At 40.4% G+C, this 26,523-nt stretch overlaps 1 protein-coding gene and 1 pseudogene across 2 annotated transcripts in view; one reads left to right on the forward strand and one right to left on the reverse strand.

Annotated features, from left to right (window-relative positions):
• Window positions 1–26,523, reverse strand: part of LOC111161452 — a 637,630-nt pseudogene that overhangs the window by 47,962 nt on the left and 563,145 nt on the right. The gene's annotated exons all lie outside the window — the stretch shown is intronic.
• Window positions 146–13,225, forward strand: LOC111161456 (zinc finger protein 146). Its single transcript, XM_022525122.1, has 2 exons — window positions 146–867; window positions 10,172–13,225. Exon 2 carries the CDS (start codon window positions 10,942–10,944, stop codon window positions 11,818–11,820), a length of 879 nt encoding a protein of 292 aa, XP_022380830.1. The 5' UTR covers window positions 146–867; window positions 10,172–10,941; the 3' UTR covers window positions 11,821–13,225.

Below are 26,523 nucleotides of genomic sequence, written 5' to 3' on the forward strand. Positions count from 1 at the left end.
TGGGATCGAGTCCCGCATTCGGGCTCTCTGCTCAGCAGGGAGCCTGCCTCCTCCTCCTCTCTCTCTCTGCCTGCCTCTCTGCCTACTTGTGATCTGTCTGTCAAATAAATTAAAAAAAAAATGTTTTTTGAGTGAATGAATGAATGAATGTATATTTACAGGACATTTCTGATACATAGTTTTAACCAGATTATAATACAAAGTAAATGTTAGGACTCTGGGGAAACTTTTTGCAGCTTTATTCCTGAATACTGTAAGAACAATTTCCTATGCATTGTATTCTGGTGACTTAGTTCTGATAGGCATCTACTGCTGTTGTCATGATGTGAGTATTAAAATCATCCAGGAATAATAGCCATGGTTAAAATCCAGTCAGGAACCTATGTATAAATGTGGTGGTACAGAACAGTAGCAACCAGTCATAGAAGGTATGAACAGCTTTCCTGTGTAAGTAAATTCTGAGAAATAATTCTCTCTCTCTCTTTTTTTTTTTTTTTACCCCATTTCTGGAAATGTAAATGGTTTATTGAGTATGGCTTTGAAATTCAAGTTTCAGGTTGTCCTCGTTCCTTATTATAATTGTGTGTGCATTAATCTCTAAGGCAAAAGGTCATTACTTCCTTCTTTTTCACAGGGCCACTTCCTTGTGATCCTGGAAACTGCACCTTCCTCATCATTGAGAAGGCCTGGAGGCCCCTGGGCTCAGCCTTAGTTCTGGGATGGTACTTTGGCCCCCAGCATTAACATTCTAGTGCTGTGTCATTTTCCCAAAAGCAGGTTATAAACTGACCAAACTGTATGTGATCCTGTGTTGGAATAAGAAGACACTGGATGGTGGAGAACCAAGTGGAAAGGAAATTTGTTCAGGTGAGTGAATGGCAAGGTAGGTCACCGTTGGTCAGGCAGCATTGACACCTTTGAAATACTCAGATATTTTCTTACAGGCCCTAGACTTGGGAGTATTTACTTGTTATGAATTCTTTAGATGGCTGGCTTACATTTACAGTCATCATTTTTGCTGCTTCAGTACTGTATTATTTAATCAGACTTTTTAGATGCCCCTCTTAACTCCGTTTTGGATGTCAGGACTTCACACTTTATTTCTATTACTGCTGTGTGATTTTTCTCTCATCATATCTCCCAATTTGTATAGACTTTTTTCCTTATGCATTGTCTTTTATAAGTCTTAAGTGTTGAGGTGCCTGGGTGACTCAGTCCTTAGGCGTCTGCCTTCGTCTCAGGTCAAAATCCCAGGGTCTTGGAATCAAGCCCAGCGTCCGGCTCCTTGCTCTGCGGGAAGCCTGCTTCTCCCTCTCCCCTGTTTGTGTTCCCTCTCTCGCTGTCTCTATGTCAAATAAATGAAATCTTTTTTTAAAAAAAATCTTGGGCGCCTGGGTGGCTCAGTGGATTAAGCCTCTGCCTTGGGCTCAGGTCATGATCTCAGGGTCTTGGGATAGAGCCCCGCATCGGGCTCTCTGCTCAGCAGGGAGCCTGCTTCCCCCTCTATCTGCCTGCCTCTCTGCCTACTTGTGATCTGGCTCTGTCAAATAAATAAATAAATCTTTATAAATAAATGAAAATTTTTAAAAAATTTAAAAGTCTTTTTTGGGGTGCCTGGGTGACTCAGTGGGTTAAAGCCTCTGCCTTCGGCTCAGGTCATGATGCCAGGGTGCTGGGATCAAGCCCCACAGCAGGCTCTCTGCTCGGTGAGAAGCCTGCTTCCCCATCTCTCTCTGCCTGCCTCTCTGCCTATTTGTGATATCTCTCTGTCAAATAAATAAACAAAATCTTTAAAAAAAAAAAGTCTTTATATATAGTCTGACATTTAGGTTCCTTTTTATTACTTGCTACCTTATTTTCATTCTTTCAGTGGTTAAATGCCTCTGAATTATGTTTTACATCTGTAATCATGCTTCATGTTGTCTGCTTATCCCACCTTCTCCCCCATTACACATCAACAAATTCCTGCCTTCCTTTCTTTTCCACCTACGTATATATCTCTTTCAGAAGTTGTTGCCTTAGAAATCAGTTCTGCCCTTTTCTGCTGTACGTGCATATAAATGTTAGAGTCTGTTTTTGGCTTTTATTTTTTACTTTTTTATTTTCTTAAAAGCTTTTTATTTATGTATTTGCCAGAAAGAGAGAGAGAGAGAGAGAGAGAGAGAGAGAGCGAGCACAAGTAGGTAGAGTGGCAGGTAGAGGCAGAGGGAGAAGCAGGCTCCCCGCTGAGCAAGGCCAGGACCCTGAGACCATGATCTGAGCTGAAGGCAGTGCTTAACTTACTGAAGCCACCCAGGCGTCCCTGTATTTGTTTTTTAGTATACTAACATGAGCTTGTAACATTTTTGAACATCAAGGTGTACACTGAGAAAGTCTCTTACCACTTATCTTCAGTCCTATAGATTTTTTTCAAAGATACAGTCATTTTTAAGAGTTTCACATGTAGCCTTCTTGAGGTAGCCTATAATAAAGCAGCATATCTGTGCTGTAAATACGACTATATATGTATGTAAGCCCTCACTTTTCCTTTTCATATAAATGATAGTATGTATTCTGTCGTGTCTGTAGTTGTTTTTGTTTGGTTTTTGGAAGAGACTCTTACCAACACATTTTATTTAACCTGTCTCCTATTTATGGACATTTTAGGTTGTCTGCAGGTGTATGCTTTTGAATACACAAGTGTATATATACTTGTTTATATTGCTTAGCAGAGATAAAATAGGTAACAGCTATATAGTAATTCATCCTAAGTGGAAATGCTGAGTCAAAGTTAAATTTATTTATAGATTTGACAGAAATAAGCTTAAGTAAACCAACTTTCATTTCTAGCAATGTAGTATATTCATAGAGTTGATAAGTATTTTTTGAATGATATTAGGTACCATTTCAGTTATTAAGGAGATGTCATTGATCAAAATTTTCAAAAATTCCTCCCTCCTGAGGAAGACACGCTGTGAGTAAATAAGTAAAAATATATATTCTATCAGATGGTGGTAGTGCTCTGGAGAAAAAACAAGGAAAAGCAACATAGAGAAGGCTAGTTGGCGGTTATAATCTTAAATCAGTTGATCAGGGAAAGGTCTCACTAAAAGGATGACTTTTTTATTTTTTTTTAAAGATTTTATTTATTTATTTGTCAGAGGGAGAGAGGGAGAGAGAGCAAGCACAGGCAGACAGAATGGCAGGCAGAGGCAGAGGGAGAAGCAGGCTCCCCGACGAGCAAGGAGCCGGATGTGGGACTCGATCCCAGGACGCTGGGATCATGACCTGAGCCGAAGGCAGCTGCTTAACCAACTGAGCCACCCAGGCGTCCCAGGATGACTTTTTTTAAAAAAAAGAGCTTTAGCATGTGCAAGTGAGGCATGTTATATTTGATGGAAGAACATTCATCCAGAAGGAACAAAAAGTGTTGAAAGCCATGAGGCTGGAACTTGCTGTTTTAGAAATATTGACCAGGGCAAAGTAGGCTTACGCACATTGAGCAAAAAGGAAAAAGAATAGGTGTGGTTAGGTAACAGGCCCCGTCTTTATTCTGAGTGATTTGGGAGACCATCAAAGGGTTTGGTGTTAGAGCAGTGATAAGGTTAGAATTACATTTTGGCTGGTGTATAGAATATAAGGTATATGGGGACAAGGCTAGGAGATTAATCAGCCTATTGCAGTAATCTACGTAAGAAAATGATAGTATTGCTAGTGGTGAGTCAGATTTTTAAGATACATATATATATTTTTTAAAGATTTTATTTATTTGCGGGACGCCTGGGTGGCTCAGTTGGTTAAGCAGCTGCCTTCGGCTCGGGTCATGATCCCAGCGTCCTGGGATCGAGTCCCACATCGGGCTCCTTGTTCTGTGGGGAGCCTGCTTCTCCCTCTGCCTCTGCCTGCCACTCTGCCTGTGCTCGCTCACTCTTTCTCTCTCTGACAAATAAATAAAAAATAAAAAAAAATCTTTAAAAAGATTTTATTTATTTGAGAGAGAAAGCAAGAGAGAGATCATGAACGGGAAGAAGCAGGGAGCCTGATGCAGGGCTCCATCTCAGGACCCTGGGATCATGACCTGAGTTGGAGGCAGACCCTGAGTCACCCAGGGGCCCCAGATTCTTCAGATATTTTCAAGAAACAGCTGGCAGGATTGGCTGATATATGTTTATTTTTATTGATGTATTTTTTTAGGTTGTATTTTTTTATAAGAGGAAGAGGAATCACAGTTCCAGGGTTTTAACTAGAAGAGAATGAGTTTAACATTTCCTGAGATAGGAAGACTTCAGGAAATTTGAGAGATAGATCAAGAGGTACATTTTGGAGTTATTGATAGTGACGTTTGCTAATCATTTTAGTGCATATTCATATAGGAAGTTAGATACACAAGTCAGGAATTTAGGGAGAAAGTTGTGATCCTCTGTTTGCTGTACTTATAAGCAGCTTTATTCACTGATGGTGTCTCTGTATTTCCTTGCTCAGTCCTACTTTTCCTACCATTTAGGGATGCTGGTGGGTCCACCAAGTCTTCTGTATCCAACCTACATTCCAGTGATTCTGTTGTTAAAAACCAGGAGGTGATGATTTGTCCCTTGAGGCTATGCCTTATGTTTTTGGAGAGCATTGTGCCTGAGAACCCTTCCTAAAAACAGCAACAATGGCTGATGCCTGCTAACAATCCTCATAAGACATTAGGATTATAGCTACTTCCTGCTCTTCTCAACAATGCAGTCCCCCCCCCTTTTTCCCCTGTTTATCTTTCACCGATGTGAAAAGTGGGCAGAGATGTTCTTATTTTAACTTTTTAGAAGGAAGGATCTATTTATGTCTTGTGAGTCACCCCTGTAGGAATTCTCTCTTCTGTTTGATTGGTGCTTTGATGACCTGAGATGCTGCTTTATCTTGCTAAGTGTTTTCTTATCTTTTGCTTTTATTTTTTTCCCCCTTTTTCCTCTTACTGGAGGTGGCTTCTAGAACACTGCATTGTGCCTTTCCTCCTTTTCTTTAGAAATTAAATCCCAGAGAGGACTCATTTTTTTTAAAAGATTTTATTTATTTGAGAGAGTATGCCAGTGCACAGGTGTGCAAGTGGAGAGGATCAGAGGGAGTGAAAGAATCTGAAGCAGACTCCATGCTCAGTGCGGAGTCCGTTGTGGGGCTGGATCTTATAACCGGTGTGATTGTGACCAGAGCTGAAAGAAACCAAGAGCTGGATACTTAACTGAGTCACCCAGGCGCCCTGACACTCATTTATTCTGAAGTTAGAAGTAACTCTTTAGTATCAATTTTTATTTTTCCAGTCTGTCTTGCCCACCTTAATTTTACCTATTTAGAGGATAAACAACTGTCTGACTTGTTTCTTTCTTTTTTTTTTTAATCACTGAAGTCATTAATATAATAACTCAAATTGAAGGGATGCCTGTGGCTCAGCAGGGTGGGTCTGCCTTCAGCTCAGGTCATGATCGTACCGCATCAGGCTCCCTGCTTGTTGGGGAGTCTGCTTCTACCTCTCCCTTTGCCCAATGCTTTCCCCTGCTTTTGCTCTTGGTCTCTTTTTCTTTCTGGCAAATAAATCTTTTAAAAAAAAAAAAATAACCTTTAAGACATCTTTTTGAGATAACTATTACCCTTTTTTTTTTTTTTTCTCTTAAAGATGTTATTTATTTATTTGGCAGGCAGAGATCACAAGTAGGCAGAGAGGAGAGAGAGGAGGAGGAAGCAGGCTCCCTGCTGAGCAGAGAGCCCAATGCGGGGCTTGATCCCAGGACCCTGGGATCATGACCTGAGACGAAGGCAGAGGCTTTAACCCACTGTCCTACCCAGGCGCCCCAACTATTACCCTTTCATTTACAATAGACGTATATGTGTAGATGTATAGAATTTTATTTATTACTATGCTATTTTTTCTTTCATGGAATTTATATTTGTCATACTTATGTTTTGGTTTTCTGTATTTAGCATAAACTCCCTTGGATACCTTAGAATAGTTAAAAGCCCTCTAAATACTAGTTTCCACATGGTCAAATGCATTGGGAAATTTTTTTCCATTTTTTTCCCATGAAGATTTACCTGTAGAATTTTGGTTCTTCTGTTCCAGTCAGAACTGGCTGTACTCTGACCTGATAGTTAGCTCTGATCTTGTATTTTTTCATCAACATTATCAAAGACTTTTTCATTTGTTTTCCCTATGTTATATTCTATCTTTCTTGCATTCTGTATCACCTTCTCTGTCTATTAATTTGGTGGAGCTCATGTAGTAGCATCCTGAGAGGAAAAGTGCATTGAAAAAAAAATTTTTTAACATTTACATATCTCAAGAATGCCTTTGTCTCATTAGATTGGTAGGCTAAGCTTAGAATTTTCCCTCAGAATTTTGTCTTTTAGCTTCCTGTGTTTCTGTTGAGAAATTTGGTGCCATTCTGATTCCTGTTCTTTGGGTGATACATACCTGTGTGTAGTTGGGTGATGTATATATGTGTGTATATACATATATATTAGGGGTTTTTTTTTAATGGCCTCTTCATTTTTTTCTTTTGAAATGTCACAATGACACATGTAGGTATGCATCTTTTATTCATCGTGCAAGGTACTGCGTGTGCCCTTTAAGTCTAGAGATTCATGACTTACAGGAGAGCAAGCTTTTTTGTTTGTTTGTTTTTCTTTGAGTATCTCCTCTAATCAGTGTTTTCCTTTTGTTTTCTGGAACTTCACTCAGCTAATATGTTACCTTGCTTTATGCTCTGAATTTGTCTTTTAAAAAAATTGAGGTCTAATTCACCTACAATATTATATAAGTTTCAGATGTACAATATTATAATTTTTTCCTAAGATTTTATTAAAAAAAAAGATTTTATTTAAATTCAAGCTAGTTAACATATGGTATGTTACTAATTTCAGGGGTAGAATTTAATGATTCATCAGTTGCAAATATCACCCAGTTTTGATTACATCAGGTGCCCTCCTTAAAGCCCATTGCCCAGTTACCCCATCCCCCCTCACACACTGCAGCATAATTCGTGGTTGTGTATATTATGAAATGATCACGATAACTCTAGTTAGCGTCTGTCAACACACATGGTTAAAGAACTTTTTTTTCTTCCATTGAGAACATTTAAGGAACTACTCTCAGCAACTTCCAAGTATGCAATACGTATTACTAACTGTAGTTCCCATGCTGTACATTACATCCCCATGACTTATTTTAAACCTGGAAGTTGTACCTTTGATCCCTTGCACCCATTTTGCCCACACCCCAAACCCACCTCTCTCAACCATCAGTGTGTTCTCTCTGAGCTTGGTTTGTTGTTTAAGATTCCACATATAAGTGAGATTATACATTATTTGTCTTTCTCTGACTTCTTTCACTTTCTGTAATACCCTCAAGTTCCATCCATGTTGTCGCAAATGGTAGTATTTCGTTCTTTTTTATGGCTGAGTGATATTACGTTGTGTGTATGCACCATATTTTCTCTGTTCATCTGTTGATGGACATTTAGATTGTTTCCATATCTCAGCTGGTGTAGATAGTGCTGCACTGAACATCGGGGCACATATATCTCCCTGCCGAGCAGGGATCCTGATGTGGGGCTCCATCCCAGGACCCTGGGATCATGACCCTGAGCCAAAGGCAGACACTTAACTGACTGAGCCACGTAGGTGCCCCTTTAAGTAATCTCTACACCCATCATAGGGCTCAAACTTGCAACCCCAAGATCAGGAGTCTCATACTTCACCATCTGTACCAGCTAGGTGCCCCTGAATTTGGCTTCTTAAAGCTCCTTCTGGGGAATAACTTGTCACTTGCACTTATATTTCTTTTTTTTTTTTTTTAAGATTTCATTTATTTATTTGACAGAGAGAAATCACAAGTAGGCAGAGAGGCAGGCAGAGAGAGAGGAGGAAGCAGGCTCCCTGCTGAGCAGAAAGCCCGATGCGGGGCTTGAACCCAGGACCTGGGATCATGACCTGAGCCGAAGGCAGCGGCTCAACCCACTGAGCCACCCAGGCGCCCCTGCACTTATATTTCATTGGCCAAACAGTAGCTGGCCATGCCTGAGTTTGCTAGGGTGAAATACTGTAATCCTTCTACAGTAAGATGACCCTTTTATTAATGATTGAGAATACAGTCTAACTTCCTACTCCCCATCTTAAATTAATTTCAAAGGAACTTTTTGTTTTTTCCTTACAGAACCATATTTTTGTTTCACTCATAAACTATCATAAAATATCATCTGTCTGATTGGTTTTAGGTTTTGTTGCTGTTTACTGTTCCTTACCTATATGCTAAAGTTTCTTATTTTCTCTTTCTTTCTTTCTTTTTTTTTTTTTTTTTGAGATTTTATTTATGTATTTGACCGAGATCACAAGAAGGCAGAGAGGCAGGCAGAGAGAGAGGGGGAAGCAGGCTCCCCGCTGAGCAGAGAGCCCAATGCAGGGCTCGATCCCAGGACCCTGGGATCATGACCTGAGCCGAAGGCAGAGGATCAATTAACCCACTGAGTCACTCAGGTGCCCTTTGTTTTTTCTTCTGATGTTGATCTATCTTTCTAAGTACTAGGGGTTCCTCAAATGTGTGTGAAATACTGGCTGCAATTCTGTTTAAAACTGATTCACTGAAAGGTGATCATAAGCTGTTTCATGCCTGGTTGCTTCTAGTCATCTAATAGGTTTCTGTGAGTCAGAAGTAAAATGCCATGGGATAGGGTGCCTGGGTGGCACAGTTGATTACACGTCTGATTCTTGGTTTTGGCTCAGGTCATAATCTCAGGGTCATGACATCAAGCCCCCGTCAGACTCTGTGCTCAGCAGGGTGTCTGCTTGAGATTATTCTCCCTCTTCCTGGGCTCCTCCTACTCATTCTCTCTCTGTCTCTCTCTCAAATAAATCTTTTAAAAAAATGCTATAGGGTGCCTGACTGTCTCAGTTGGTGAGCGTGTGACTTTTGATCTTGGGGTTGTGAGTTCAAGCCCCACATTGGGTGTAAAAATTATTTAAAAATAAAATCTTAAAAAAAAAAATGCCTTATGGTCCAGAGTCTCCACAGAAGGATTATACTACTTTACTCACACAAACCCTGGCGTGTACAGGTCCTTTGTTTTGGCCGAAAAAAATGAGTACAGGTGACAGATACCATCTTGGAGGGGTATCCTACTGAGGTTTTTCATGGGCTTTTCAGGTACTTCAGAGAAGGAGCCTTTTATACTCTGCTCACAGGTATATATACCTGATGGCCAGCCCTTTTTTGGCATGAGCTACAGACTGTCCTGGAGGTCTCACCATGTTATGCACAGATTTAATCCCATTGATTGCAGTGTAGCACTCTCCCTTGTCATCTCTTATTGGATATCCCTGAGCCTGGAGATTTCTCTGATTAAATTTCTGCCAAGAATGATTTCTATTTCATCAAACGCATGGTCCTCCTACTGGGAGGGTAGTGCTCCAGCCGCACCTATATCTTTTTTTCAGCTACTATCCTTTATTATTTCTTTTGAGGTACTTGATTCCCTCCGTTTCCTTAGTCTTTCTGATATTTCATGGCATAAATTGGTTTGACATTGGCTTCTTCTGCAGGATCTTTACATACTTAAACTTCCTCAGCTATGTCGTGTTGAAAATCTTTTGTGTGCTCTTATGTTATCAGGAAATTTGTTAATGTCTGTGTGTATTGATATCTCCAGTCATATCCATTTTTTCTTGTGAGCTTGTGACTTGTACCATCTTCCCTTTTCTTGTCTTTTTAATTGGGGTTTTGGAAGGAAGCAGTTGTTGGTTAATTCCTTTCCTTTTTTTAGACATCCTTTTCTTAGACTTTCTCAATTCTGTGTCCTCTTTTTATCCTACTTGTCAATTCCTCATTGTCTGTTACATTCAATTTGCCGAACTAAGAAATGGGAATCCTTAAGTTCTGTGTGCCTATGATTGTTAATTATCTATGCAGATACCCTCCACAAAAGTTTCCTTCTCAAAAGTTATTTGTTGACATTGGTCATGAGGATTTTTTCATGCTGTGAGGTGGGCTTCCATAGTTCATCCCAATAGCACAATCCAAAATTTTATTACCAGTAATGGGAAAATTCATAAATAATGATAACATAAAGCTAACATTATCAAGGCTTACCATTTATCAGCCACAGTACTAAGCACTTTTATACATTACCTTCTTTAAATGATGATTCTTTGTACTCCATTTTAGAAGAAGCCTGAGAAGATGATGAGCAGATAGAGAGGCAACAAGACGTGGGAAGCAAGTTGCGTCCATCTCCAGGAAAGACTGAGGAAAAAAAAGCAGTGAATATAAGAAAATTGGAAAAATACTTCCTCTGATCTCAGACATTATATCTTTTAACGGCAACATCTTTTTCAATTTTACTAGAAAGAGTTTGAAATACTGTTTAGCTTACAATCACGAGGGGTGTTGTGTAGGAAAGAATCATCAGTCTAATTTAGTTCAGAAATCCTGCCACAACTTATTCTTTAGGTAATAACCCCCTTTAAGTGTAAATCAGTGTGGAAATGCCTTCGGTTTGAACCCCATCTGAAAACAGCATTTATACTGGAGAGAAACCCTATGAATTTACTGAATGTGGGAAAACTTTCACTCACATGCCACACCTCATTAAATGTAGAAGTCAGGCTAGAGAGAAACCCTGTTTCTGAGGAGCCTTTAGCTAGATGACAGATTCATTGAGCAGAAGAAAATTTTTACTGGAGAAAAACCAGTGAATATAACAAAACCTCATTGAGCATTAGAACATTTATACTTGGAGAGAAAGCTTATAATACACTGTGTATGATAGAGATTTCTCTTGAATTTTATTCCTTACTTTACATTTGAAAGGTCATACACACAGGCCCTTCAAATGTAAGAAATGTGGAAATACCTTCAAGCAAAAGTAAATCCTCATTCATCAAAAAATTCATACTGGAAAGAAACCTTGTGAATGTGGGAAAGCTTCCATTCAGATGTCACACCTCAGTCAGCAGAGAATTTGTAGTGGGGGAAACCCCTTTGCCTGTAAAGTATGTGGGAAAGTCTTCAGCCACAAATCAAATCTCACCGAACATGAACATTTTCATAATAGAGAGAAACCTTTTGAATGTAATGAATGTGGAAAAGCCTTTAGCCAAAAGCAGTATGTCATTAAACATCAGAATACCCATACTGGAGAAAAGCTTTTTGAATGTAATGAATGTGGAAAATCCTTCAGCCAGAAGGAAAACCTCCTTACCCATCAGAAAATTCACACTGGAGAGAAACCTTTTGAGTGTAAGGATTGTGGGAAAGCTTTCATTCAGAAGTCAAACCTCATCAGACACCAGAGAACTCACACGGGAGAGAAGCCTTTTGTATGTAAGGAGTGTGGAAAAACCTTCAGTGGGAAGTCTAACCTTACTGAGCATGAGAAAATTCATATTGGAGAGAAACCCTTTAAATGTAGTGAATGTGGAACAGCTTTTGGCCAGAAGAAGTACCTCATAAAACATCAAAACATTCACACTGGAGAGAAACCCTATGAATGTAATGAATGTGGAAAAGCCTTCTCTCAACGAACGTCACTTATTGTGCATGTGAGGATTCATTCAGGTGATAAACCTTATGAATGCAATGTATGTGGAAAAGCCTTCTCTCAAAGTTCATCTCTTACTGTGCATGTGAGAAGCCATACAGGTGAGAAACCCTATGGTTGTAATGAATGTGGGAAAGCTTTCTCTCAGTTCTCAACCCTTGCTCTGCATTTGAGAATACACACAGGTAAGAAGCCTTATCAATGTAGTGAATGTGGGAAAGCTTTTAGCCAGAAGTCACACCACATTAGACATCAGAAAATTCATACTCATTAAAAACCCTGTAGATATCTTAAAAATTGGAAAACATTCATCGGGAATTTAAGCCTCTATAGCACATCAGAAGTAATCGTGCTGAAGGAAAGCATCACAAAGGAGGAAAACAAAAGTGAAAAAGTTACTGGACACCAGGGAATTTATACTGAAGAGAAAGACATTTGTATGATAAAAATCCTGCACCCACCAAAAAGCTGATGGTGCAGGTAATGCTGAAACTTTAGATGCATTTCCACTAAAATTGGGAATGGTAAACATGCTTCTATTGCTGTCTGCGTAGATCTGGAGATTTTCACCAATGTAATAAAAAAAATAAGTTGTTAAGTATTAGAAAGGAAGAGACTTCTATATTGATTTAGCAGAATGGAAGAGATTCTGGAAACACCTATGCATTTATTAGAATTTAGAATATGATAGAAATGGCAGTAGGAGGTAAGAAGATACTGAGACTGTATAAACAATGATTTGGAGGTCATCTGTTCTTCAAGGAAAAAACAAACCATGAACTATACACGGAGGTAAGATCCAAGAGGTTAAAAACAGGAATATGAAAAAGCTATATACTGAAATGGTTATGACCTTGGGAGTAGGGAAACATTCCTTATAACAAGTTCAAGAATACCTAGGAATTCTGAGTTTGTATGCTTCAAAATATATAACAGTCTATTTACTGTGGCATGATTTATAGTAGCCATAAGTTGGAAACAACTTAAATACCCATCGGGAACAAAATGGGAAATGCTTATGATGAAATACTGTATATCTGTAAAATTTAACAAGTGAGATCGACATGTATTACAGAGATCTCAAAAATTATGTTGAAGGGGGAAATGAAGTTGCAGAATAACATATATTACAACGACATTTTTGTAAATTTTAATTAAAACTTTTCTCACAAAATTCAGTACTATGTATTGGTAATGGATACTTACATGTATGTATGTTTTTAAAATGTTTTTGAAATGGATTGACAGACCAAACTCTTGATAGTGGTTGCTTGTGAAGAGTGGAGAAGGAAAAGGGGATGAGTGTGGGAGGGATGGGATGGGGACTGTTTAAAGGGGACTTCAATTTTATATATAAACATCCATTTCTCTTTAAAACTAAACAGACTGCAAGTAAATATATCAAAATACTGGATAATTCTGGATTGTGGTATATGGATATCTTGTCTTATTTTTTGTACTTTTCTGTATTTTTAAATTTTCTCAAAATAAGAATGGGGGTGAGGATGGGAACACTGTATCTATAGAAATCATGTTCTAATGGATTCATTCCCAATCAAGTACTAAACTTTTTATAGAAAATATTTCTAAAATTTTATCAATGATGAGTGGATGGACTTGCTCTCTATGTAATATGAAATTATCTATTTTATTAAAATTAAAAATGACAGCATAATCCACATTTGTTTTATTTTTACATGTTATGGTGTCTACTATATGGTCTGTCTTTACACTTTTTTTTGTTTTAAGATTTTATTTATTTATTTGACAGGAAGAGACAGGGAGAGCAGGAACACAAGCAAGTAGAGTGGGAGAGGGAAAGCAGACCCCTCCCTACCCTCTGCCAGGGCAGGGAGCCTGATGTGGGCCTGGGATCATGACCTGGGCTGAAGGCAGGTGCTTAACCATCTGAGCCACCCAGGCGCCCCTGTCTTTACACTTTTTTTTTTTTTTTAAGATTTTATTTATTCATTTGACAGAGATCACAAGTAGGCAGAGAGGCAGGCAGAGAAAGAGAGAGAGAGGAGAAAGCAGGCTCCCCGTGGAACAGAGAGCCTGACTCGAGGCTCGATCCCAGGACCCTGGGATCATGACCTGAGCCGAAGGCAGAGGCTTTAACCCACTGAGCCACCCAGGCGCCCCTGTCTTTACACTTAACATTACTTTGCAACATACCATTTGAGCTTAGAAATTTTTAAGAATTTTTAGTTAAATAAGAGTGCATGCACATACTTCATATAATTTGTCTTTTTCAGATAGACTTATTTTGGAATACCAGGCTTCCTGTCCTATACATTTTTTTTTTTAAGATTTTATTTATTTGACAGAGATCACAAGTGGGCAGAGAGGCAGGCAGAGAGAGAGAGAGAGAGGAGGAAGCAGGCTCCCCGAAGAGCAGAGAGCCCGATGTGGGACTCGATCCCAGGACCCTGAGATCATGACCCAAGCCGAAGGCAGAGGCTTAACCACTGAGCCACCCAGGTGCCCCTGTCCTATATATTTTCATGACAACAGCTTAAGTTTTGGGGGCACCTGGGTAGTTCAGTTGGTTAAGCTTCCAACTGTGATCTCAGCTCAGGTCTTCCCCGCCTTAAAATTTATTTATTTATTGGGGCGGCTGGGTGGCTCGGTGGGTTGAGCCTCTGCCTTCGGCTCAGGTCATGATCCCAGAGTCCTGGGATCGGGCCCCGCATCGGGCTCTCTGCTCGGCAGGGAGCCTGCTTCCCCCTCTCTCTCTGCCTACTTGTGATCTCTGTCAAATTTAAAAAAAAAAAAAAAAAAAAATTATTTATTTATTTTAAGGAGGGGAGGGGGGCAAAGGGAAAGAATCTTCAAGCAGACTCTCCGCTGAGTGTAGAGCCCATTCAGGGCTTCATCCCAGAACTCAGGTGACCTGAGCTGAAATGATCCAGATGCTGAACTGACTGAGCCACCCAGGTACCCCAAATCTTAGTCCTTTCTAATATGAAGTCCCACATCTTCTTTTTAAAAGATGTTATATATTAATCTACTCGGGAATTGCACCACATGTTTGTACACCATTTTAAAATTGCCTCCATTTTATCACCTGCAATTAGGAAAATTATATAAAGATTTTAGTCATAGAACATTTTCCTAAAGTATTTTTTCCACCTTGATATATCTTTTTTAAGATTTTTATTTATTTATTTGACAGAGATCACAAGTAGAGAGGCAGGCAGAGAGAGAGAGAGGGAAGCAGGATCCCCGCTGAGCAGAGAGCCCGATGTGGGACTCGATCCCAGGACCCTGAGATCACGACCCGAGCCGAAGGCAGCGGCCCAACCCACTGAGCCACCCAGGCGCCCCCACCTTGATATATCTTGCTTCCCTTAGCTCTTCTCTTAACTCTGCTCCTAAGTTTGTGCAGCTTTGGAGTCAACGGAGTAATTCAAGCCTGACCCTAAGACAAAACAGGGGAATGCCTTATGTGTTCACTGGCCATGGCATAGGACTCCTCCCCCACAGCAAGACTGGTTGTATTAACCCATAGAGGAAAATTGAATCTGAAGTTCAGAATTGTCATTACTCAGCATGTCAGGAGGTGGGTGATCTGAACCCCCTAAATGCGTCTGTCTGACTTCATTCTTACTGATAAGTGACTTGACTGGTGGATACCTGAATCATTAGCCAAGATTTGTAAGATAAATCTTGGTTAATCCCAGATTGCCTGGATACATAGTGCTACCTTCTGTAATACCCAGACCATGTAAGAGCCACAAAACCTCCTTTATTTACCCCAAGCACAACGAAACCTTTAAAATAGCCTAATTTTCAGTCAACCTTAAATCTACCATTTAAGGTATTTCTTAGCTGTGCCTGTTATATAAAGAACACTTTCTTTGCTTTCCTTGATTGCATATGTATTTAAAATTAAGGTGTATTGTGTCTAAAATACTACGTACCAACATAAGCTATTTTGTGAAAAAATTTGTCTTTATAATGTTAGTATTTACCACCAATGAATAACAACGTTAAATGTGATTTTATCATGCAGGTAATGATAACATAAATTTGCATTTATTTAGCCTTAACTTCTTTCCCCCTTAGTGTTTTCATGAAAGTCAGTGATTCTTAAACTTCAGTGTACATTAGAGTCACCAGAAGTGTTTGTTGCTTGAGCTTTACCTCCAGAACCACTGATTCAGTAAATCTGAAGTGGGAGCTGAGAATTTGTATTTCTGACAAGTTCCCAGGTGATGCCAGTGCTGCTGTGTCAGGGACCACACTTTTGAGAACTGATGATCTAAACCCTTTTATCTTCAGAACAACTCTGTTGGGTAGTATGCATATTCCTCCATATCTTTAAAAAAAAAAAAAAAAGGTAAGTGACAAGCTTAGTGTGTTACATCTACTTAGTAGGAGAGCTGAGACTATAAAGCAAGTTACTTTTTTTTTATTATTTCAGTGTAATAAATCAGAGAGAAGGTTCTTAGAAACTTTTTGACAAATACTTGCTACTGCCTGTTAACATGCTAGACATCAGATACATAATATCAAGAACATGCAGCTGCCCTTTTGAGATTTAACTCAAGTGCTTTTGTTGGGGGTGTGGAGTTGTTACATTTTTCATTTTGTGATAATGAAAATGCACTAGTAGGAAAGGAAAGTGGGATGTTTTCAAAACTACAGACATGGAGCATAAGATGTCGGGATCATAGGCATTGTGTTGAACGAAGGCCTGGATTTTATTAAATGCAGTGAGAATCAAAATGAGTATGGCAGTGATATGACTAACATTTTGACACTTGATCATTTGATGCTTTTGAAGAGTGGGTTGAAATGGGAATGTGTAGAGGCAGGGTGACCATTTTATTTTTAAAAACATTTTATTTATTTATTTGACAGATCACAAGTAGGCAGAGAGAGGAGGAAGCAGGCTCCCTGGACCCTGAGATCATGACCTGAGCTGAAGGCAGAGGCTTAACCCACTGAGCCGCCCAGGCGCCCAGGGTGACCATTTTAGATTAGAATAATCACTGACACAAGGTGATTAGAGATTAGGACTGTGATGTTGCATTGAAGATAGAAATGAGTAATTCTGGGATTTTTTTTGGGAGGTAGGCTGACAGGATTTACTGGGGTGCATGATAACAGGAAGACATCAAGTACAATGCCAACTTTCTAAACTTATGGGAACATTGGGGCTATGAAGAAGCATTTTGGAAGAGAAAAGAATTAACGGGTACTAGGTACACCTAGGTGGCTCAGTGGGTTAAAGCCTCTGCCGTCGGCTCAGGTCGTGATCCCAGGGTCCTGGGATCGAGCCCCATATCGGGCTCTTTGCTCAGCAGGGAGCCTGCTTCCTCCCCTCTCTCTCTCTCTGCCTGTCTCTCTGCCCACTTGTGATCTGTCAAATAAATAAATAAATAAAATCTTTAAAAAAAAAAAAGAATTATGGGTACTTTAGATTTGGAAAGCTTATTTGATACTATGTGGAAATGAGACCACTCACTAACTTCGGAATCAGAAGCTTTTAAATAGTGTTAGATGATAGGCTAAGATCCCTCAGGGAAAGTATGTGTTTGAGAAAACAAGAAAGCTTAGTTTGAAGCCTTGGCACTCTGACATTTGGAAGCCATGTAGAAGACAGAAAAGTGGCCAATCTGTGTTAAGGAGAAAGGATATCTAGGGTTTGGTGTCTCAAAAGCTAAGAGAGCTAAGTGTGTGAAGATAATCATTCTGCTGATTGCTTCTACAAAATTGAGTAAGATGAGCATATGATGTTCTTTGGGTTTGGCAATATGTAGGCCATTGTAGACCCTTTGAAAAGCCTGTTTAGTGGACTACTGGGGTCCTAAACCAGACTGGAGTAGCATAGGATGAATTGATGAGTATAGATCTGCTATCAGATCCTTCCTGGTTTTGGTGAAATCTGGGCCTGCCACTATTTTTGAGGCTTTCTGCAAGTTTTGTAACATTTGTGCCTCAGTTCCTTTATCTCTAGTGCACATCATTTCATTCGGTTGTGATTAAATAAGTCACTTAAAGAAAATGGTAGTATTTGGTACATAATAAATGCTCAATAAATGTTTATCAGTATTAGACTGAGTTAAATAGTGAACAAAGATAGGAAGAGGTGACAGCAAGTATAGACTTCTTGAAATATCTTGCTGGAAGCCCAGAGTGAGTCAGCTTGAGGCAGATGTGAGATAAAGGAAGGTTTTGGTTTTTTATCTTTGGTTTGTTTTTAAAGATAGAATATGTAGAGTATATTGCAAACTGATGGCAATGGCCCAGTAAGGTAACTTCAGGACAAAATACTTTGGAGGCTAAGAGAAGATGAGCTGTTGTGTAGATGACCCAGTTGGTGGTTGATAGGAACTGGCTTATTATTTTATCTGAACAGGAAGGAAGAGAGAATATAAGCATCAGTGCAAGCACGTCTGAAACTGGGGAGAATAAAAGGAGTTCTTATCTGATTAATTCTATTTTCTCAATGAACTGTCAGAGATAGAATGAAGCTGGGATTTGTAAAATAAAAGGAGGTATGTTATACTTAAGAGTTGAAGCATGCTCATGGGTCCCCAATAAAATGAAGGCTCTTAAAATTTTGCATTAAAAATCCCCTTTTCCTCATCAAACTATCCTCATTTCATACATCCCTAAGATGCATCCAGTTTGAACTGCATAAAACCTACCAAGAACATAGTAATGATGACTTTTTCTCCAATGATTTCGGATGTTAACACATTTGAGAAACTTACTCAGATAACCTGCTAAGTGAAAGGGAATTATGAGAGTTCGTCATTGAATGAAAGTTCTATATAATGAAAGTATTCTGCAGAACTAAGAGATAAAATGCAGACGGTTGGAGGAGCGAAATTTAGGACAAATCTTCATTAGCTGTTTAGAATTATTTAACATGGATCCAAGGTAGTTTTTGACACTGCTACATCAGGAATCTTTTTTTTTTTTTAAAGATTTTATTTACTTATTTGGCAGAGATCATAAGTAGGCAGAGAAGCAGGCAGAGAGAGAGGAGGAAGTAGGCTCCCTGCTGAGCTGAGAGCCTGATGAGGGACTAGATCCCAGGACCCTGAAATCATGACCTGAGCCTGAAGGCAAAGGCTTTAACCCACTGAACCACCTAGGCGCCCCCTACATCAGGAATCTTGTAGAAAATAGGTTGATATGTGAAAACAGAAGAAAATATTAGAGACTAGACAAAATAAGCCAAGGGTTAAATATTTGTGCAAAAAATTTTCAACATAAATGTTTTAAGGAATAGTCACTATGCAACAATGGTAATGTCCATTTTGTGGAGTTAACAAAAGAACTAAAATTTTGGGAAGCTGGGGCACCTGGCTGACTCATTCATGTGACTTTTTTTTTTTTTTTTAAAGATTAATTTGAGAGAGAGCAGGGGGAGGGCCAGAGGGAGGGAGCGAGAGAATTCTCAGGCAGATTCCCCTCTGAGTGCAGAGCCTGAAGCTGGGCTCAGCTTCAGGACCCTGAGATTATGACCTGAGCTGAAATCAAAGAGTCGATCCTTAAACCTACTTTGTCACCCAGGTGTCCTGATCATGTGACTCTTGATCTCAGGGTTGTGAGTGGGTGGATGTTGGGTGTAGAGTTTACTTAAGAATAAAATTAGGGGTGCCTGGGTGGCTAAGTTGGTTGAGAGCCTGACTTAAGCTTGGGTCATGATCCCAGAGTCCTGGGTTCAAGTCCTGCGTTGGGCTCCCTGTGCTTCTCCTTTTCTCTCTGCCCAACGCTTCCCTCGCCCTGCTCCTGCTCTCTCTACCTTTCTTTCTCAAATAAATAAAATCTTAAGAAAAAAAAATTCAAAGAGAGAACCTGGGTGGCTAGTCAGGTGTCCGACTGGTTTTGGCTCAGGTCATGGTCTCAGCGTTGTTAGATCCAGCCCTGTGTCAAGCTCTGTGCTCAGTGTGGATCCTACTTGAGATTTTCTCCTGCCCCCCAACTTCTTGTGCCGTCTCTCTCTAAAATAAATAAGATCTAAAAGGACACCTGGGCGTCTTAGTCACGTAAGCATCTGACACTTGATTTCAGCTCAGGTCTTAATCTCAAAGTCATGAATTCAAGCTCTGTGTTTGGCTCCATGCTGGGCATGCCTACTTAAAATTTTTTTTAATTTAATTTAAAAATAAAGTTTTGAGAAGCAAATTTTGTGAGCAGGTTATTAGGTTAAAGCATTCTAACATCCTTCTATTTTAAGAGAATGGCATATATACTGTTTTAAGTGTGCATGTTAAAGTAACCAGGGTAACCACTAAGAGAGGGAGAGGAAGCAGGGAAAGAGAACTTCTAAACTAAAAGAAAATGGAGTGGGAACGGAACCAACCCAAAGAAAGGCAGGAATGTGGGGGGTGGGGAGGGGAAGGTAAGTAGAAACCACAATGAACACTTGAAATAAATCCAAATGCATCATTAATCCCAATAAGTGTAAATGGGCTGAACTTTTCAGTTAGGATCAAAGATTGTGAAAGGGGGGGCGCCTGGGTGGCTCAGTGGGTTAAAGCCTCTGCCTTTGGCTCAGGACATGATCCCAGGGTCCTGGGATCGAGCCCCGCATCGGGCTCTCTGCTCAGCAGGGAGCCTGCTTCCCCTCCTCTCTCTCTGCCTGCCTCTCTGCCTACTTGTGATCTCTGTCAATTAAATAAATAAAATCTTTAAAAAAAAAAAAGGAAAAAAGATTGTGAAAGGGTTGGGTTTTTGTTTTGGTTTGGTTTGGTTTTGGTTTTTTGCTTAAAGCAGCTACTTACCAGAGTCCCATCTAAAAAGAGAAGGACACAGGTGAAAAATACAGAAGAAGGTGTACTAGGCACAGCATAAAAGAACAAAACAGTCTTTCAAACACATCAATAGAGATAATGTTATAGAGAATGGAAAAAACTTGAATTCACAAGGAGGGTAAAATAAATGATTCTAATCTTGTTTTTTGTTTATTGTTTTTTGTTTTCCTTTGGAGGCAGTGCAAGCCGCAGGGGGGTAGGGGTGATGGGGAGAAGGCGGGAGGGGGGAACAGAGGGAGAGAGAATCCCAAGCAGGCAAAGCCCAATGTGGGGCTTGGTTTCATGACCCTGGCATCATGACCTGAGCTGAAATCAAGAATCAGTAGCTTAACTAAGAATCAGCTTAACCAGCTGAGCCACCCAATCACCTCTAATGTATGCTCTTCAAGTAAAACGAACTACACAAATTTGACAAACATACCAGATGTATTTTTTTAAGATTTTATTTATTTGAGAGGGAGAGAGAGAGAGAGAGCACATACATGAGCAGGGGGAGGAAGAAGCAGACTCTCCACTGAGCAGGGAGCTCAACATGGGGCTTGAATCCAGGACCCTGGGATCATGACCTGAACTGAAGGAATATGTTTAACCAACTGAGCCCCCCAGACGCCCTTTTACCAGATATTTTAAAACAGGAGCAAATCCAATTCAGTGTAAACTCATGATCATTCCTATCATTTTAAAATTCCTTATTCTTGGGGTGCCTGGGTGGCTCAGTGGGTTAAGGCCTCTGCCTTTGGCTCGGGTCATGGTATCGGGGTCCTGGGATTGAGCCCCGCGTCGGGCTCTCTGCTTGGTGGGGAGCCTGCTTCCTCCTCTCTCTCTCTCTGCCTGCCTCTCTGCCTACTTGTGATCTCTGTCCAAAAAAAAAGTCTTTAAAATTCCTTATTCTTTAGTGTCTAAAAAGAAGAGATAGAGGTAGGTCTTTGGAAGAGATCGGTGTTGGTTCCCAAATTGTGTCAAGGCACTGACCTGGCATTTTTACTCAGTTTCCTCACCTATCAATTAGGGATAACCATTCAGACCTGGCCTTCTAATTGGGCTGTGTGTAAGTTGAAAGACTTAGACTGGTTTTGAGAACTTTTCACATAATGTACCTTCAGGCAGGACTATCTCTTGTTTTTTTCTTTCTCCTAACTCGGGAGTGCCAAGATGCAGAGAGTGGGGTGGGAAAGCCACATGCACATACCTTTTATTGCCCTCAGGTCACTTACTCCACTGCTCTTACATGTTTTTACAGTGCAGTAAAAATGGGCAATTGCCTACAGTATGGTAGGGAAACCAATAATACAAGATCTGAAATAACCATTTCTATGCAAGGTACACTTTCTGAGCATACTCAGATTAAAATAAGGAAGGGTGGTTAGCACATATTAAGAGAGATAATCCTGAGTAGCTAGATTAGTTTGGGTATTTTTTTTTTTAACTTCCCTCACCCTCATTTTAATTTTTTTAAAGATTTTATTTCTCAGAGAGCACAAGCAGGGGGAGTGACAGACAATGGGAGACGCAGGCTCCCTGCTGAACAGGGAGCCCAGTGCAGGATTCGATCCCAGGACCCTTGGATCATTACCTGAGCCGAAGGCAAATGCTTAACCTACTAAGCCACCCAGGTGTCCCTCCCCAACCCCCATTTTAAAAAAAATGTACATGTGTGGGCACCTGGGTGGCTCAGTGGGTTAAAGCCTCTTGCCTTCCGCTCAGGTCATGATCCCAGCATCCTGGGATCTAGCCCCACATCCGGCTCTCTGCTCAACAGGGAGCCTGCTTCCCCTCCCTCTCTCTCTCTGCCTGCCTCACTGCCTACTTGTGATCTGTGTCTGTCAAATAAATTTTAAAAATGTACATGTGTAGTAAAAGTCCATTTATTGAGTTCCTTGTAGAATTCTTGTTTGGCCAACTTGGCGTTCTACTGGAATAAGTTTGGTATTTTTTAAGCTTTCAAATCTGATTACGTAAATGGAACTGATACATAATTTCCCTTTTTAACTTACGATTGTAATCCATGTGATATGTTCTCATTTATCGCTGTTCTTTACCACTGTGAAAATACATGTGAGAAGAGGATTGGCCAATTGGGCAAGTTTTCCATGCAGATGATGATGAACTAAAGATAGAGTAAATTTAAAAAAACGTATGTAAAGGTTTTCAGTGAATGAGGAGTGTTTGTATTCTAGGGCTGCCAGAGCAAAATACCACAAAATTTATTTTATTTATTTATTTATTTTAAAGATTTTATTTGTTTATTTGACAGAGAGAGATCACAAGCAGACAGAGAGGCAGGCAGAGAGAGGGAGGGAAGCAGGCTCCCCGCTGAGCAGAGAGCCCGACGCGGGACTCGATCCCAGGACCCCGAGATCATGACCCGAGCCGAAGGCAGCGGCTTAAACCACTGAGCCACCCAGGCGCCCCAATACCACAAAATTTAAAAGAAGCCATCAAGTTTGTGGTATTTTGCTATTCTCTCCCCATTCTGGAGGCTAGAAGTTCAAAAGCAGTAGGTATGATCTGGGGCATGCTCGCTCTAGAGGCTGTAGGGAAGAATGCTTCCTTGCTTCTTGTGGCCCCAGGCATTCCTGGTTTTGTAGTTGCATGGTCCCCTTCCCCTTGTCTCCTCTGTGTCTGTCTGCATACCGCTCTCTTTCTAAGGACATGAATTATTGGATTTAGGGCTTATCCTGATGCAGTATGATCTCAACTTTATTGCATTTGCAAAGACCCTGTTTCCAAATAAAGTCACTTTCATGGATACTAGAGTTAGTTAGGACTTAAATACAGCTTTTTGGAGACATAATCCAACCCACAACCTGGAAACCAGGAAAACTAACTGAAACAGCAGTTTCTGTGAAAATAAGCTTAGATACAGAAGTTCTTAAAATTGCCAGCATAAGTTTGAGTAAATCTAGCTGGAAGGCACCAGTTTCTTTTAAAAAAAAATTTTTTTTTTGATCCTTGAATTTTTCCTCAAATCTATATTCCCAGAATGAGTTTTGAACATTACAGTATTTCAAAATATAGGAAGGGGTATTACCATAGGACATAGCTCTCACTGAAGGAATTCCATTGTGAGGATGAGGGATACAAATGTGTAAGCAACAAAACAGTGATATCTGGGATCCATAGGATGTGAGGCATGGGGAATGAGCAACATCAACTCTAGTGGACGACAGGGGAAGAGAAATCCTTGGGCAAAGTGTGGCTAAGTTAAGGCAAAAAGTGGAGCTAGACCTTTTAGTGTTGAGGTTTAGCACATATGCAATGTTTGCATTATGGTTGGCAATTTTAAGGGCAAAATGAAACGACAGGCCCAGACAGAAGTAGAGGGGAAATGTGAGTTAGGATGGTTGACTGCAGTGGCTATGCTGACAGGTCTGAAAAGTGGGGCTGTGAGGTCTTCACAGTTCTATTTGGTTGGCTTTCTTATGTAAGGTCTCTGAACCACTGCAGACAGTCACATCCATCTTTTTTACCTGGAACCAGAACCAGTTTTGATTTTTCCTAACTTCATTTAAATGTAAATGGTTAAATGTCTGGTTGTCTGGGTTACTGAGGTAATTGATGGAGTCGTGCCAGACACATAATCTAGGAAGGAAAGGGCAGAAGAGCTAAATTGTCGTTTTTAAAGATTTTATTTATTTGGCAGAGAGAGACACAGTGAGAGAGGAAACACAAGCAGGGAGAGTGGGAGAGGGAGAAGCAGGCCTCCTGCCCAGCAGAAGCCCGATGGAGGGCTCGATCTCAGGACCCGTTGTTGTTGTTTTTTAATATTTATTTATTTTAGGGGCACCTGGGTGGCTCAGTCATTAGGTGTCTGCCTTCAGCTTGGGTCATGATCCTGGTGTCCTGGGATTGACCCCCACCCAGATCAGGCTCCCTGCTCAGCCGGAAGCTTCCTCCCTCTCCTACTCCCCCTGCTTGTGTTCTCTCTTTCACTGTCTCTCTCTCTCTCTCTGTCAGATAAATAGATAAAATCTTTTTTAAAAAATCTTTTTTTAAGAAATATTTCTTTGTTTTAGACTACTCGAGCTGGGGGGAAGAGCAGAGGGAGTGGGGAAGCAGACTCCCCACTGAGCATGGAGCACAGAGCCCCTCAGGGGGCCCTATCCCAGGACCCTGATCTCATGACCTGCAGCAAAACCAAGAGTCAGATACTTAACTGACTGAGCCACCCAGGTTTCCCTCGAAGTTTTTAAGATGGTAGAGCCATATAGAATGTGGTCATTGGTAAATGCAATCTCCATGTATCTCCCAGAGAAATGTAAAAAACAAATGGCTTTGGTTATCTCATTACCATACAAAGAATAAATGTTTTCTTTTTTTTTAATTTTTTTTTTAGAATAAATGTTTATAATTCTTCAATTCTTTTTTTTTTTTTAAGATTTTATTTATTTGTCAGAGAGCACAAGCAGGGGAAGTGGCTGGCAGGCAGAGAAGCAGGCTCCCCGCTGAGCAAGGAGCCTGATGCAAGACTCGATGCTAGGACCCTGGAATCATGACCTGAGCCGAAGGCAGATGTTTAACCAACAGAACCACCCAGCTATCCCTAATTCTTCAATTCTTATCAAGAGCAGTCTGAATTCCTTATATCAATATTCAGGTTCTTTCACGTTTTGTTCACTCTCTACTTTTGTAGTTTTACTTAGCACAATTTAAAGCATGTGCTTTATATATTAACTAAAAGTAGGTTGCTGATGGTCCCAGATCTTGCTTTGCACTTTTCCAGATTACCGACTTTTCTTATACCCTTTCCTCTGATTGGAATGTCCATCCACTATAATTCTTAATTACCAGCTCTGAAAATGTATTCATCATCAAAGGTAGAGTTGAGCCTTTACTATTCCTGCCTTTGTACACTTAGACATCATAGGTTTCTGAATAGTAACTACCAGTAATTGAGTCTTTTTTCTTTAATCAGTAATTGAGTCTTTAATATTTGCCAACCACTGTTCTAAAAATTTACAATGTATCAAGTCTATGAAGTGTGGTCACTCGTTTCCATTTTACAGATGAGGAAATAGGAATTTACATAGCTAGTAATTAACCATTAGTTCTTTTTTATTTTTTTTTTTAAGTTTTATTTATTTATTTGAGAGAGAGAATGAAAGGGAAGAGGTCAGAGGGAGAAGCAGACTACCTGCCAAGCATGGAACCCAACGTGGGACTTGATCCCGGGACTCCAGGATCATGACCTGAGCCGAAGGCAGTGGTTTAATCAACTGAGCCACCCAGGCGCCCAAACCATTAATTCTTTTTAAAAAAATTTTTAAATGTTTTATTTATTTATTTGACAGAGACAACAAGAAAGGGAACACAGGCAGGGGAAGCTGGAGAGGGAGAAGCAGGCTTCCTGCCAACCAGGGAGCCTGATGTGGGGCTCAATCCCAGTGTCCTGGGTTCATGACCTGAGCCGAAGGCAGATGCTTAATGACTGAGCCACCCAGGCACACCTAACCATTAGTTCTTAAACCACTATTGTAATAGAGCATCTTTAGACATGAAAGAGAAGCTCAAGACTATTCCAACCCCTTTGTTTTCTTTTTTTCCAACCCCTTTATTTTATAAGTGAACAAACTGGGCACCTGGGTGGCTCAGTGGGTTAAAGCCTCTGTCTTTGGTTCAGGTCATGATCCCAGGGTCCTGAGATTGTGGTCTGCATCAGGCTCTCTCAGCAGGGAGCATGCTTCCCCTTCCTCTCTCTGCCTGCCTCTCTGCCCACTTGTGATCTCTCTCTCTGTCAAATAAATAAAATCTTAAAAAAAAAAAAGTTGAACAAACTGAGACCAATAAAATGAAGCAATCTGACTGAAGAACTATAATTAGCATAATGGATAGGCAGAGACCAAATCAGCTTAACAGCCTGATAAGTTATCACAAGACCAAGAAAAGTGACATTGAAATTATGAAAGGGAAAAATATAAGAACAGACCTAGGATATCCTCTACAATAGACATTTAAAAGGTCAAGAAAAGGACAGATGCACAAGGTGGAAGTAATTATTGAAGCACAAAAGGAAGATTCCCAGGGCGCCTGGGTGGCTCAGTGGGTTAAGCCGCTGCCTTCGGCTCAGGTCATGATCTCAGGGTCCTGGGATCAAGTCCCGCATCGGGCTCTCTGCTCAGCAGGGAGCCTGCTTCCCTCTCTCTCTCTCTCTGCCTGCCTCTCCGTCTACTTGTGATCTCTCTCTCTGTCAAATAAATAAA

The sequence above is a fragment of the Enhydra lutris genome, unplaced genomic scaffold (assembly GCF_002288905.1).
Source record: "Enhydra lutris kenyoni isolate GAN:26980312 unplaced genomic scaffold, ASM228890v2 scaffoldscaffold85, whole genome shotgun sequence".
In the NCBI taxonomy this organism is placed as follows: domain Eukaryota; kingdom Metazoa; phylum Chordata; class Mammalia; order Carnivora; family Mustelidae; genus Enhydra; species Enhydra lutris.